Raw genomic sequence first — 15,144 nt, forward strand, 5'->3', positions numbered from 1 at the left:
CCTGGTGGAAGTTTATGGAAGTGTTAAAAGGGGCGGATAACACGGGCTTTGGAGGCGCTTGTCCAATGATCTGGAGGGGCTTGGAGAGCAGATCTCAGCTGGCAGACATTTAAATGGGAGACAGCTCGGCGCTGCTGCAATTTGTAGTCAGGATTCGAGACTCTCTCTCTCTATGGACTCCCGGGCAGCTCCGGGCTCCCACGCCACCCTCTCCACCGAGTGACCCGCCGGGCAGAGCCCCGCAGAACCCAAAGCCCCGCCGAGGAGCCGCCGCCGACGAGCCGGGTCCCGCCGAGGAGCCGCCGCCGCGCAGGTGAGCCGGGACGGGACGGGGCGCGCTGCGCGCACAGCGGGGGCGCAGATGGGTCCGGCAGCTGTGGAGGTCGGTCAGTCTCTGTAGGAGGCAAAATTTTAAGTTCTTTATCCTACCTTCAGGGAGAGGGAAGGGGAGGAGTCGTTCACTGGTTTCTAGCAAAACTCCAGGGCGACTCAGTTTTGCAGGGGGTGACACCCGTCCCTCCCGTCAGCGAGAGTGAGGCGGCCCGACCCTTCTGCTGCAGTGCTGGGGGTTAGGGTGCTGTTACATCTCTTTCCCCTGACAAGCACAGGGACTGCAAAAGCCCCGTTAGCTCTGCCTCTCATCTCCGCCTACAGCATCACTCCCGACAAATTGGATTCGGCGCCCACCCGAGACACGGAAAAATCCCGGCCCGGCCTCTGTACGGAGTGGGGCGGGGGCAGATCCCCAGGTGCCAGCCCCGTCTCGTCCCGTCGAGCGGCCCACTACGAGGTCGCTCAGCCCCTGACCCGCCTTTGCAAACCTCTGCTCCTCGGAGAAGAGTCCCCCTGGTGCCCCAGGAGCTCCCGGGTGCAGGGGACCGTACCGTCCGGGAGACTCGGTGTGTGTCAGCGGGATCGGGGGCCTTGAAGGGAAGGGTCTGCACCGGCAGTGACCGTGGGCAGCGCCGCGCGTTCGTCATCGCGCGGCCTCGGGCGCCGTCGGGCGGGACGGGACGCGGCTCACCGCTGCGCTCGGCGCCTCCCGCTGCCTCCTCGCCCTGCCCTCCCACCTGAGTCGGAGCCAAGGGCTTTTTATCGCCCGACGGTTCTATGTATCTGTCGACCACCGCTCCCCTTCCCTGCCCTGACAGGCCTCTCAGCCAGGCCAGAGTGACCGCAGCCGGCCCCGCCGACGCGGACGTGCCGCTCCCCTCTCGGCCCCGGGCTAGTGGCGCGACTTGGAGCAGGGCTTTTCCCTCCCGGAGGAGGCTTCTTACTTGCCCTGTCCTTTCCACTGCGACCGCCCCCGGGGGGTCAGCAGTCACCTTAGGGAGTTCGTCCTCCGTGAGGTAAACCTAGACGGCGGCCCGGGGAACGAGCGGGGCGGTGTTCCCAGCCGCCGTGAGGAGCACCCGCACCCGCGGGGTATCGGGCCGAGCCGCTCCCGGACAAGCCAAGCCAAGCAAGCCTGCGGCCTCTCCCCTCTGAAGGCCGCCGACAGTCCCGGCGCCGCAGCCAGGCTGTGCTCAGCCACAGCTACGTCTTACCTCGTCGGCTTGGGCGGTGCGGCGGGGCTGTCCTGCCCCGGCCGGGGCCGTTCTGTCCGACGCGGGGAGCGCCGCGGCGGCAGTGGGCTGGGAGGGTGTGCTGTCCCCGCGTCCCGGGAAGGTGTGCGGCCCCCGGCCCGCTGTTCTGAGCCGCAGCGTCCCTCTCCGGCCATCAGCTACGGCCTCGCTCCTAGTGTCCCGCTTGTGGCTCCTTTCGGTGACAGGATCGCAAGCGAAGCCCGTTTCGGTCATCAGGGCTGAGATTCCAGCGTTGGGAAAACTTCCTTTTCCATAGACGGAGGTTCTGAAACACCAGTGTGCGTTTGGCTCTCCCTGCTGCTGACAGGACACAGGGTTTGGTCATCTGTTTTGTGAGCGGCGACTTTCGGGTGCAGCGCCAGTTGGCCCCCAACCCCAGCTGCCCCTGAGCCCAGCCCGGTGAGCCGGGAGCTGGAGAAGCGCTCCGCTCCTGCCCCACTCTCGCTGCCCCGACAGGCCCCACAGTAACCAAGCAGCGTGCGGTGAGGCTGTATATGAATTATAAGGAGCACTGATGCCCGTAGCTCTCTGCTTCTATTTAGCATCCAATGCCAAGCTGTCCTAAAGCATTTTCTTTTTCTGTTGCCAATGCCACCCAGAAGTGCGTAACCTCTGCTGAATACTCTCTCCTTTTCAGCACGCGTGGCTGTGCACGGGAGCAAGGCTATTCCGGTTGTTTTAGGGCTCCGTGAGCAAATCTGTCGGAAGGGAGTTTTGTGCTGGGAAATGGAGCTGTCGGGCTGCGTGGACGTCTTCAGGCAAGGCTAATTCGGGTTTGGTGCCAGCCATGCCCACCATGATCTTCAGCTTCCCTGGAGTCTTGTAGGACGTCCTGCAGAAAAATGCTCACTTAAAGGGGGAATTCTCAAAGTTTCAAGGTTTTTTTTTTTGTTTATTTTGGTTTCTTTGTTTTTAAATTGCTGCCTATACTCATTACATGTCTCAAAAAGGGCCATCTCTATGACCCTCAAGAAGAAATTATCTGAAATGTAAATGTATCCAAATTCTACCAAACTGTCTTGATCTCAGAAAAAAAAATTGCAGTTCTCTGGGAACTGCAGTTACCATGCCTTTTTTTATATTTAAAAATACAGATCTATGAACTATAAAAACATTACATAAGACTATTTCTGTAATTCATATGCAATAAGTGAGCCATAAAATTATTCTGATCCTTTGGGACATAAACCACTTCAATTTTCTAAATAGTCAGAGGGACTGTGTTTTTCCTCTTTCTTTGGCTAGTATTTGAAACCCGCCAAATACATTTTTCTTTTAGGTCTTCATCAGATTATCTTTCATGTTTTCTGTGAAGCACAGGAGCCCATGGCTCATCATGATATTATCCTAGTAAATATGGTTCACAGATGAAATTATAGGCCTGCTGAGGTCTGTGAGAATTTTGCTGTATATTTCAACAGAACCAGGTTTCCATCTAGTTGTTTTAAACAAGTTGCTTTGTGCTAAAAATTTCAGTAGTAACTTTCTGACTCTGTCTGGGAACTCACAGGGAAATTCTGTCTATGAACTGACATGTGGAGGTCCTTAATTTGCAGCAGAAAATGTATAAATTAAAAATTACATCTTATTTGTATGAAATAATAAACTTGAAAGCATATACATTTCCCTATCAATGGTTGCTAATACTGATCCACAAATTTCTTAATCTGTTTTAGATGATGAGATCTCAGCTCTAGATAATCCCCATATGAAGTGATATCAATGTTAGGGCACAATTCTGCTCCTATTTGAAGTCAAAAATAAAATTTCTTTTGGCTTTGTGATTAAGACTTTACAGATGATGAAAAGTGGAACTCAGCAGTGAAATATGGAAAGAATAGATTTTTTGAGTATTGAGATACTATTAAAAAAAATATTAATTCTATTGTATCTCTCTGGAACTGAATGAAATAAGTGGGAATTGACTATGTTGGTTGTGGTCATCTGTTTGTTCAAAGGATTCTCAAATGAATTGTCAAAAGGATTTCTGGTTATGCCAGTGTAACATCCAGTACAGTGTCAAGTAATAAAAATTTTGCAGAAATTTGGAATATAAGCTTTTACAGCCTGATTCTCACAGCTTCTACCCAAGCTCTAGGGCTATTATTTCTGCAGAATTATGACAGTAGTGAGGAGAAAAAACATTTACTTCAGAGAGATTTCTCTTCAGTAAAACTTCGTGTATGGTGACGTTGATTTTAGTTACTTCTACTGTCCTCTTCTGTGCTCCTTTTTTTTTTTCAGTAATAAAAAGACCTTGTTTAAGAAACATTCACAACTTCTAACTCATAGATAGATGAACCACTTCACTTCCTAATGTAAGCAAAGGTGTCATCTTCTCTCATAAGCGAATGCATTGCCCTGGGACCAAAGGTGATGTAGGGTGCTTGCATTGCATTTTGACTGCTTTCCTTCCTGAGGCATACCACCTCATGTTCCTTTGTATTTTGCATTTAAAACCCTATCCTTTAAGCTTTTAATAAATGTTTAATAGCTTATTATTAGAAAAGCTTGAACTGCTGTGGGGATCTTGAAGTTCACACAGCCTCTTCTGTATTTAACCTGTATTTATCCCTAAATGACTGGATTAATTTTACTTTTAGAAGTGTTTTTTGGAAGTGACCATAACAAATGTTTCTGCTGAGTGGCTAATTTTCATTTGAATCACAACTTCTTTTATGAGAATGTAATGTAGCTTCCTTTCAGGCTGGAAATCAAATCAGTGAAAAATTACTTTCACCCCCCCCAGTTTAGGATTACATTGAAACACATGCTTGTGTTTCCTTAGGGTTAAGCACGTGGTTAATAAAGATGCATGAATCTGGGATACAGACCTTTCAGTTGTAAATATTATCATGAAATTCTCCCCAAATTCCCATCCCAAAGTACACTTCATTTTCATATGACTAGACCTTACTTGTGCCATCAATTGCACATCTATGGGGGAAAAAAAGGTGAAGCATCGTGCACCTCATCAGTTTTAAAAGTAAAAGTAGTCCAGGAATATGCATGCTCATGAAACCTCAACTAAGTTGTGGGACACTAAACAAACACCTGAAGTTTTCTGGCACTGCTTATTAACTAGCAATTTATTTTCATTTGCATGCAATTACTTTCTTTTTTTCTTTTATGGCTCTGGCACCATGTTGAGCAAATAAGTACATATTATAATACCGTATAATAGAGCATGGGTATACAGTCACCAGAGAAGTAGGAATAGTTTTGAAAGAAATCATTCTAGTCTCCTGAGAAAATAAGCACTGGTTTATAAGCCTTTTTAAAAAATATTTTTAAAGCAAAATTAAAATGAAACATGTTTAAATAACATTCAGGCTGTAATAGAAATGAGGAAAAAGCAGCAAATGTGAAGTCTGGGCAGACATTTGTGAAGTCTGGTTATTAAAATTGTGTGTTCCATATCATATTTCATTTAGATATTAAAAGCAACCCTTCCAAATTGTCTGTTGGAGTCAGCAATAGTGTCATTCTTACACCCCTTGCTTGAAGCCTGAAGCTTCTGACAAGCATAGGACATGCTGGTACATAAATATAAATGAATAAAATGAATGCATATATTTATGATACATATTGTGAGCTCTAGGAGCTCTAAAAATCTGTAGACAAAGACTTAAAAGCAACTCCCTGAGTATAATGGAACACCCCTATGATACATTTCCACTTCAGAAATTCCTTTCCCAATCCATTTGATGAGAAATGCTTTTCGAACAGCATAACATTTATTTTCTCCATGCGACTGGAAAGATCTAGTAAATGAGAAATTAGCGGTTATCTTTTATAGCAAATGGTACTGACCCTGAGCCTCTGCTGAGTCTCTAGGTGGCCCTCACAGCACTGGCATTTGGCTGCTTTCCTGCCTAGTTGTGTGGTCTCAGGCAGAGCGGATAAAGCCGTCCAGGACAGTGCCCTTGGTTTTGTATGTTTCCTGGGTAGTAACACAAGCAGGATTCTTCAGCTCAAAAACTAATTTTTTCCATACAGATAAAATGAGTCTAATAAGGGATACAACTGCAGCATTCCAAGCAGGTAGAAGACACTGACTCCCTCAGGGTTTTTTCCACAGTTCTTCGCCTTTTTAATGCCTGTACTCCTTCACAGTTTTAGAGTTTTACAGGTTGGGGTGTTTTTGTAAGTAGTTGCTCTTTTCTAGTGGCTTTTTCCAAGCTCCCATGGGGAGGGTCCCTCAGAGATTCCTTCATCTGTCTGTCTTGCTACCATATCCCTGGCTTTCAGAAAAACTCAGAGACCACAATACATTTTGAAGGGGGAAGTGTAACAGCTGATGAGTTTCTGCTGGGCTGACTGCTGTCTTGAGCTGACTGAACAGCCTAAAGAACTCAGAGCTTTGGGAAGAGGACAAAAGTGGAATAAGGGAGGTAAAAAAGGTTGTTGCTATGCTATTAATTAGGTTGGAGCAGGCATGCAGCTTTGAAGGATCTGATCATCTCCACTTAACAGCACTTCTTGAAGTGGTCTTTTTATTGTGTGCACAAACTCTATGATATTTAAGCTCATATATGAAACTCTGTCATCCTATGTCCTTTCAATATCATCCTGCATATAATGAATAAAACTCAGAGGTCTTAAAAATTCTTAACACTTGGATTGCATCTGTATTACTTCTGTCAAGGATTCAGGGTAATGTGCGAGAAGGTGTAGTTTGAAATTATTGATGCATCTGTTTTAAACTATACCTAAATATTCTTTCATTTTAGTTACCTCACTTATTGCATATCTCAGCTTAAGCATTATTACACGCAGGTGCATCGGTCCCCTTTAGAGGTGCAGAGTGACAGACCTTGGGATGGTGTAATTCAGGCAACATGTGGATACAGCATACACATTATATACTGGATGTATACTATGCAAGAAGCTGTACAAAGCAAGTCCAACTAAGGAACACATAGCTAGACTAGGTCTGCTGAGTCAAAAACTTTAGTCCTCTGATATAGTAGATAGCTGTGTCATAATAATAAATCCTTGTGTAATGTAAAATTTATTCTTCCACCATTATAAGTCAGGAGCAATCTTCCTAATGTCAGTGAGCTATAAGAAGGGAAAGAGAACTAGGGTAATATACATGGGGAAAAGATCTGGAAAAAGATGGAGGGTACACAAAATAAAATTATGTTTGGACTTACTTTAGCCTCTGACTTTTAATCACTATTTGAAAGCTTTTATCACTTGGTAATTTGGAAACATCTGTCCAGCTGGTTGAGTCTGAATGCTTATCTTTTTATAAGTGTGTGTGTACACACAGTTCTTTTATGGAACTGAAAATTTACTGCATATCTGGCTTCTGTTGATATATGAAATCCACAACTGTGCTTTATTTCCTCAACTTCCTTCATACAGGATGGTCCGCACACTGTATGCCATCGGTGCCTTGTTTCTTTTGATGGGATTTCTGCTTCCAGCAGTGGAAGGGAGAAAGAGGAATCGTGGATCTCAAGGTGCTATCCCTCCTCCTGACAAAGATCAGCCCAATGATTCAGAGCAAATGCAGACACAACAGCAGTCAGGTTCCAGGCATCGAGAACGAGGAAAAGGCACCTCAATGCCTGCTGAAGAGGTGCTGGAATCCAGTCAGGAGGCTTTGCACATCACTGAGCGCAAATACTTAAAGCGGGATTGGTGTAAAACTCAACCCCTCAAACAAACTATCCACGAGGAAGGCTGCAACAGTCGTACCATTATCAACAGGTTCTGCTATGGCCAGTGCAATTCCTTCTACATCCCCAGGCATGTCCGTAAAGAAGAAGGCTCCTTCCAGTCTTGTTCCTTCTGTAAGCCCAAGAAATTCACCACCATGACTGTTACACTCAATTGCCCTGAGCTTCAGCCCCCAAGAAAGAAGAAAAGAATCACCCGAGTCAAGGAATGCCGGTGTATATCTATTGACCTGGACTAAACTGAGACAAAAGTTGCAATTGCACTCTAACTGTACTCAATCATTGCCAGCGTGAGAGTGAGTGGCATGAACTAGCATACCTTCAAGGCTGGACAAAACTGAAAGGGACCTAGTGAATTACCTAAAACCAGCAAAAACCCTCCAAAGAGAAAGAAAAAATTGATGTAAGGAAAGGGCATGCATGTGTGTGTGTGTAAGGGAGAAAATGGATATGTATAAGCAAATATCTCAATGTTCACTAAAAAAAAAAAAAAATTAACAGGGGTATGAAATATTGAAAAAATGCTATTTACTCACAATCATGAATTAGGGTTCCTAGCGTATATCCACATTTTTGTGGCTTGCTGGGAAAGTGGAGCTGTGGGTTTTGTGAATGTTCACCTTTTGTGCTATTTGCTTTTACTGTATTACATGAAACATCAAAGTGAGAGGACAATACGTTTGAAAGCATGAATCTATTCTTATATACAAAATAGACAAAATGCAGTTTAAAGTGTAGCAAAGCCATCACTGAAAATAGCAGCCATGTCAAGAGTTTGTAACATGCTTCTTCAGAAAAATAGCTGTAATCCAAAAGCCATGTCTGGGGAACAATGGGGGGATGTGGTAGTGTTGAAAAGTCACTATAGGTGGATGGAAAACAGAGCTACATCAGCTTAGAAAGAAAAAGGCCAAAGCAAGTAGTCAGGGAGAGTACAAAAGGGAGTAGAAAAAGGAAAGATACACAAATAGGAAGACACAGAGGAAGAGATATTGTCTTCTGTTTATGTTTTGCTTTAATTTATATACCTAGTCATATATTACATAAATTAAAAAGAAACTATATACAAGGCTATAAATATACTTCTGAATTCTAATAGTTCTCTAAACCAATCAAACCCCACTCTTATGCTACTAGATTCATTTGATGTCTTGTATTTCTGATATCAGTTATTCTTCATATCTACATATATATGTATATGCAGTATCTTTTAGTCAGTGATATCTATACATACATGCAATGAGTATGCATACTTCAGTGTGTGTATCCAAACTCCTTCTCTTTTTCACACACAGACATAAAAAACACATAACCACAGCACAAAAATCTTGCTAACCCAGATCAAGTACAGAATGGCAGTAATTTAGTACATAAAGAGCAAAGCAAAAATTAAAACAAGCATCATGTGACTTCAAATGCAATAACCACACAAGAGACAAAAGACACGACATTCATGACTAGTAAACATTGCATTGTTATTGTTATTTTAGCTTTGCCACAGGCATGCAGTTTGTTGAAACAGAGATGCAGAACTTTGCCAGCAATAATTTTCTTTTTATATCTTTTGCCACAGACTTGCATTTAAACTGGATTTGGAGTAAGTACAGAAAATTTCCTGAAAATTGAGGGCTAACTGACCCTCTCATTTGGGGGAAAGAAAACATAGAAGGGGATGCACTGCTTCCGACAGCTCGATGACTCTCACCTGTGAGGTTATCCTGCCTTTTCTTTCCTTCAGGATTAGAAGCTTAAACTTGATCAGGGGGTTTTGTAAGAGCACAGAAGGCCCTGCAAAAGAAGTTGGTTTAGCGGGGTGTGTTCTGGGCCATTGGACCAGAAAGGCAGCCCTTCCATGCATGTAGCCCTTGCTTTCCCATGTGCTTAATGGGAAGCCTGGCAGTTGTCTCCCTGGCAGCATCTCACATCACATGGTGTGCAGACTGCTCCTGCTGTCCTGGGTGCTGCCTTTGCAAGGGCACTTTCAGGCCAGGTGCTGAAGAGCTTACAGGGTGCTGCAACCTCCCTGCCTGTGCTGTGCCTGTCCCTGTGCCTGTGCCTGCAGGGCCTCGGCAGCTGATCCTGTCCAGTGGGTGCCGAAGTAAAGGAGTGTTCCTGTGTGAGAGTCAGCACCGGGCCTGAAAGCAACCCTGACCTCACTGATATGAGTGAAATGGGAGTTAGGTCCTCACTTACTGTATGAAGAGTCATTGATAGTTCAGAACTAGGTTTCCCCACCCAGTAGCAACATTTTCCAGTATCCACTATCTGCATAACTGTTCTCTCTCACATCAGATGCCTCTCTCTCAGCCACAAGGTGATTATTTTGACACCATTTCTTGCCATTGAATGCTGAGGAAGACAATTCCACCCTTAGTAACATGTCCAAAGGGAAAAATATACAATGAGTCACAAGTCACAGATTCATCCTGTTTGGACTCATTATATTAGTTGTCCCACCTGTTATACAGTGCATCAGGCATTTATTGGTGATATCCTGCATCTCTAGAATTAATCTATTTTTACTTTAAAATCCACTGCTGTGTAGGCTGCGTTTGTAAGATGAAGAGATTGCAACTCACTGATTGATATTATAAAAATGCATTTCATTCGGTGTACTCTCACTCAGCAGGTTTGACACATTTCTTCATGGATTTTAGAATCCAATTTTAAAATCTGGAATTATAGGAGGTAGATTTCCACTGTGTGGAATGTGAATAGTTAAACAGAAAGATACAGATATTTAATGTTATTATTAATACAAATTCTCTTTCACTGATAATAGGCAGGGATTGTTTTCCTTTAAATTACTTGTTTGATTTTTATTTTTTTTCAGAGGAAAGGGCCAACCTCAGTCATGGCTGAAAGTTTTGGAGTAGCTTAGGTTTCTGTCCAAGAAATGGGAACACCTTAAGAATGAATTTTTTCTTCATGTAAATTTGACAGCAGAATTCCCATTGTCTTTGACAGGGACGGCTATGTCCCTATACTCTTAGCTGTTAAGCAAAGCTTCAAACATTATTGTCTCCTTTATTTAAGATTAGGCTAGCATTCTGAAGGAAAATTGATAAAAGTATTCAAAATCCTTATGCTCCAAAACCGCCTGTGCATAGATCATGACAGAACTCCCCTTGAGGCAGATCCTTCCCTCCCCCATGTAAATTTTATACAAAGAACTTTTATGAATTGTTAGTTATTGCCTGAGAGTAAGAAAGTTCTGCTAACTTACAATTATACTAGATATTTAATATCAACCACAATATGTATTTAAATGTCTGCTTTATTCTAAAAACAATGGACTATATAACCTAAGGCTGGAGTATTTTCATGCTCAGTCTCACAAAGCAAAACTTGGTTTAAATGAAGTTTTAATTATTTTGTAACTGAATAGAATTGGAGGGTTTTTTTCCCAGCATTTTGTACGTCATTTTAACTACTAGTAACAAATAAATAAAATATCTTCTCTAGCCCGTGTCTATTGTTGTTTTGTTTTTTTTCTTTCTTCCTTAAGTTTCCAGCTCTTTCTGGATCTGTTGTACTTTACTCTGACTTCTGTGGTTTCTTCTAATTATAAAGGGGTTTACATTATGACAGCGAGACACAGAGACAAGCAATGGCACCATCATTCAATATGGCTACTTCAATGAGGTTTTTAAATGAGATCTGTCACTTCCCCCTCACCCTTCCACAGTTTATAGAAGGAAAATCTCAATCTTAACTCACACTTTCCCCCTTGTAAACCATATAGTGACAGTTCAAAATATAAATCAGTCTTGAATTGTTGGAGTGTAAGTTGGAGTCGGCATGCCTGCCTTACACCACATCTCAGTTTTATGTCTAGCTAGCAGTTTAGTCCTACCTTTAGGAAAAAGAGTAAGGAACACCTTTACAATACAGCACGTTACAAGTTGCAAATAGGGACAGAGGAGATGAAAAACAATTATAAAAGAGAACAGGAAGATTTGCCCCTGCTGGCAGCATTGGCACAAGGCCAGGGTTGAGGAAGGACTGCAACTAGAGAGAACAGGTTTCTTCAAACTTTCTATATCACCGGTGGGAAACAGGCAGTAGTGATATAAATTTTAACTCTCCAGCCTGCCACCTTGCCAGACCTGTGATGGACTGGGTTGGGGCAGGGCAGAGCTCGATGCAGTGCTGCCATCTCCAGTAGCGGTGGCATTGGCTGCCCTTGTGATGCCAGCTGCTTTGCTAGGGACTGCCATCCTGTTGAACCAGGCTGAGAACCTCCTCTGATTTCATGTGAACCTCTGAGCAGTGATACAGGCCTAGTAATTTTCAGACTTACACCTTTTAGTTCAAAAAAATGAGTGACATAGTCAGATACACAGTTATATGGGGGAACAACATGCAGTGTTTTCCTGTGACACAAAAAGCAACAACTAGAGAAAAAAGGTCAGATGCCCCATTTCCAGCTCTGAAAAGCTGGGTGCTGGTAAGATCCAGTGTGTTCTTCCCTGACACAACAAAGGAGCTGAACAGTCCAGTAGTACTGCTTGTCTGGGGACTTCTAAAGGTTTTTTAGTTTAGTCTTCCTTCTCTTCTAGTATTTTTGTGCTTCTAAAACTTACTGAAAAGATAATAACATTAGCTAATACTCATTATTTTTAGAAGGTGATTGACTTTTTCTGGTTGAGATATAGGCACAGCTGAGTAGAATGTTTCCTTGAAAAGATGTGCATATATATCTTTATCTGAATATTTTAAACAGAGAAAAACCTTGTGGCCTTACCTTTGTAGTACTCTGTAGTACCATGGTCTTATTATTTACACGCTAACAAGCTCAGACATTCATTAAATTTCATATTTGTCCTACATACCAGCTTTGAATTAATGATACTTCCACTGTGAAGTCCCATGGGCTTTACAGATAATTACGCTGATCCAAAGAAGATAACAGAGAGAGAATTCACACACCTTAATCTGCTTCTAGGGATGCAGATAGAAATGACTATTCTTCTCTCTCTCCCCAGTGAGATAGGCTAGATTTCTGTGTGTGCCATGCAGTTGATTCACACATGCGTTGTAGGACTGAGGCATCAGGAGAATGTTAGATTTGCTAAGCACGTGTGCACATCTGAGCAGCAGATGCACACAGTAGGTATAGTGTGGCCTGGATGGGTCAGTGGGACAGATGGCATCGTGGCTCTGCTCCAGCTGCCTGTCAGCAGTGGTGCCTGGCTGGGAAGAGGGACATTGCATTTGCAAAAACAACGTGGTAACTTCACCTTGTAATTTACCTTCTTCTGAGTAGAGGAAAAAAATAAAAAAATGAGAGCAATTAGAATTGCACCCTTGGGGACTGATGTTCCTTTTCCAGCGTACAGGAGTAAACAGAGTTTTTAGTTTCAAAAGGTTTCCTGAAGGAGAACAACCAAGTCAGTGGCAGAAGACTGAGAAGTCCTGTTTGCTTAACAAAATTATGCCTTTGCACACTCTTCCTTTGCATTTTAAAACACTTAGATCCTATTCACTCCAAATAACTCAAACCTGCCTTAGAAATTACTTCATTAATTACTGAGATACAACAGTCAATATCGGCAGAAGAAGGCCCAATATTTTTTCTGAGTCATGCTGCTTGCTTGGATGGTTGCACTAACTAAAGTTCTGAATACTTCTGAAGGTGATAGTTGCATCATTTAAAATTTCATGGAGTGAAAAATTAATGTGTATTTGGATTTAGGCAAAACAATTAAGATATTTTTAATACCCATCAGCTCTTGGCCTTAAGGTATCAAAAATATTAATCATAATAAGATTCAGACACCTTGTTTTATTTTTTTAATCAGCTGAGACCAAAACCAGAACTTCACAGCAATGCACAGATATCACAAGGCATCCCAGCGCAGATTTTTGATACTACCTTGTAATGTAGCTTCAGAAAAACATCTGAAGCCTGTCTTCACTGCCTGCCTGAAAATGTAGCTGATGACTCTAAGGTGCTCTTTGACAATGTGTGACTTCTGGCTACCTGAATTCCTTCTCTAGCTTTCGTGGGTCTGGATGGAGGAGTACAGAAATTTTAACTGTCACTTGCTCCCTTTCTTAATATTTTCTAAGAGTCTTGAAAATAAAATTTATAATTGGTTTTTTTTGAATGATCAAAGAGAAAGATACAAGGATTAAATTCTATACTGACATAAAATATGCTTGTTTGAGATCACATTAAAACCCCCCAAACTTCTAGGTTGTGATAAGTAATAACTTCTTGCTGTGATACAAAAGTAAATCACATAGCTTGGGGATGGATCAAATAGAGAAATTACACTGACTCACAATTAATGTTCTGCAAAGAAAATTTGAATTCCTATGTTTGCATTTCTTTTTTAAAGAATGCCTCGTGGAAAAAGTCATATTCTAATTCATATTACAAGAGAGCAAAAGAAAAATGGTTAAAAAATATCTCTCTCTAGAATATTTGAGAGCTATATCTTATCCTTCTGCCTAGTAATATCCATAAAGTTTCCAGCAATAAAGCAATTGGAAAAATTAATGTGTCGGTTACAGCTCATCTGGGACAGAACACCCCAATTCATTAATCATAATTTTATAGTTATTGCAGGGCATCACTACTGAGCACTGTTGAGATTGTTTGATTCATATAATGACGAATTTGCAGACCTTAATATTGTTTTTCTTTAAATTCAACTTTTGTATTTTCTGTATTTAAGAAAAAAGACATATTCTCAATCTTAGCTCTGTATTAATGTATACTTATATAGAGACAATTAAAAAATTGTGCTAAATAGATGTAACATAAATGTATTTATCTCTTTAAACAAAGGTATCAAAACCCTAGGTTCACATTAGATATATTTAAAAGTCTGAAAAATGTATATTGGATAAGATTATACATAAAAGTATTGGCCACTGAGCCAAGCTTCTTAACTACACACTTTAAGAGTGATTAATATGGAATAAAGCCAACAATGACACTAGTTACAATAGTAGTCAAGAAGAATTTATTTTTCAAGGATGGAGACAGAGTTGTGTGTACTTGGTAAAGTTTATTTCTAGAGAATTACACTTAATGGCAAAGATAAAGTCTTGCTGAACTTCTTTCTTTAAGACCTGAAGGACCTTGAATGTTCCTTCGGAAACAGATGTTCAAGAGGAACATGATTTCTATTTTTGTTGTTAATTTGTTTCAACTTCAAATGAATGAAGCAGCTAGAATTCGGGTGTTAAATTAGATTTAGCAAATAAAAAGGAGAAAGAAAACTATGTGTACAATGGAACGGACTTATTGAATGGATCTAAATCCTATGGTAGGTAATTTGATCTAATTTTTGCAGAAAGGCAAATGCCAGATGTTTGCTCCACTTTGATCTTAATAACACTTTAGGCTGCAGACAATAAGATTGGTTTAAAATTTATTGTCTCTTTGATTTCTTCATTCTAATGCTTTTTAAATTCTTTACACAAGACAGATCTATATATAGGCAACTCGGGTGGCATCAGAAGCACTGTATACTTAAGACATTCTTGAAAACCTCAGTATGGAACAGTGTTTGCTGTTTTATGCATCAAAACAAAGCCAGATTTTATACAAGCAACATTCAATTTTCATTTTATTATAATGTCTCTTTTTATTTTGCATATGATGTTCTGACTGTCGCATCTGTGCCACAGCTCCTTATGCTTTTATCTTTCAATAACCTTATTAAAAGTCAAGACAATATATTAAATCAACATTAAGCAGCAGGAGTTGAAAGCTAAGCTAATCCATTCCTTTGCACTGGGAGTATAATCTGTGTGGATCTCTAATTTCACCATTGAGTTGCTTTTAGGATTCTATTGTACAGAATATGCTTTTTAAAAGGAGAGCTGCTGCTGAAGACACTAGTAAAAGC

The 15,144-nt window shown here is 41.7% G+C and overlaps 1 protein-coding gene across 2 annotated transcripts; it reads left to right on the forward strand.

Moving 5' to 3' along the window:
- The first annotated feature begins 87 nt into the window (after positions 1–87).
- Positions 88–7,650, forward strand: GREM1 (gremlin 1, DAN family BMP antagonist). Of its 2 annotated transcripts, none has more exons than XM_051791834.1 (2): positions 88–313; positions 6,960–7,650. In XM_051791834.1, the coding sequence occupies exons 1-2, from the start codon at positions 114–116 to the stop codon at positions 7,513–7,515; spliced, it is 756 nt and encodes a 251-aa protein (XP_051647794.1). In that variant the 5' UTR covers positions 88–113; the 3' UTR covers positions 7,516–7,650. The 2 variants fall into 2 exon arrangements, with proteins under 2 accessions (XP_051647794.1, XP_051647795.1); XM_051791835.1 differs by lacking the exon at positions 88–313 and adding an exon at positions 2,168–2,464.
- Positions 7,651–15,144: the final 7,494 nt, after the last annotated feature.

Source organism: Manacus candei, unplaced genomic scaffold (genome assembly GCF_025592945.1).
Source record: "Manacus candei isolate 608988 ecotype Guabito, Panama unplaced genomic scaffold, ASM2559294v1 h1tg000033l, whole genome shotgun sequence".
NCBI classification, from domain to species: Eukaryota; Metazoa; Chordata; class Aves; order Passeriformes; family Pipridae; genus Manacus; species Manacus candei.

What these genes read in the sequence shown, in the direction of transcription:
- GREM1 (XM_051791834.1), top strand. Translation starts at nt 114, where the DNA reads ATGGGAGACAGCTCGGCGCTGCTGCAATTTGTAGTCAGGATTCGAGAC. An exon ending in GAGGAGCCGCCGCCGCGCAG is followed by an intron (nt 314 to 6,959) that starts GTGAGCCGGGAC and finishes TCCTTCATACAG; the next exon opens with GATGGTCCGCACACTGTATG.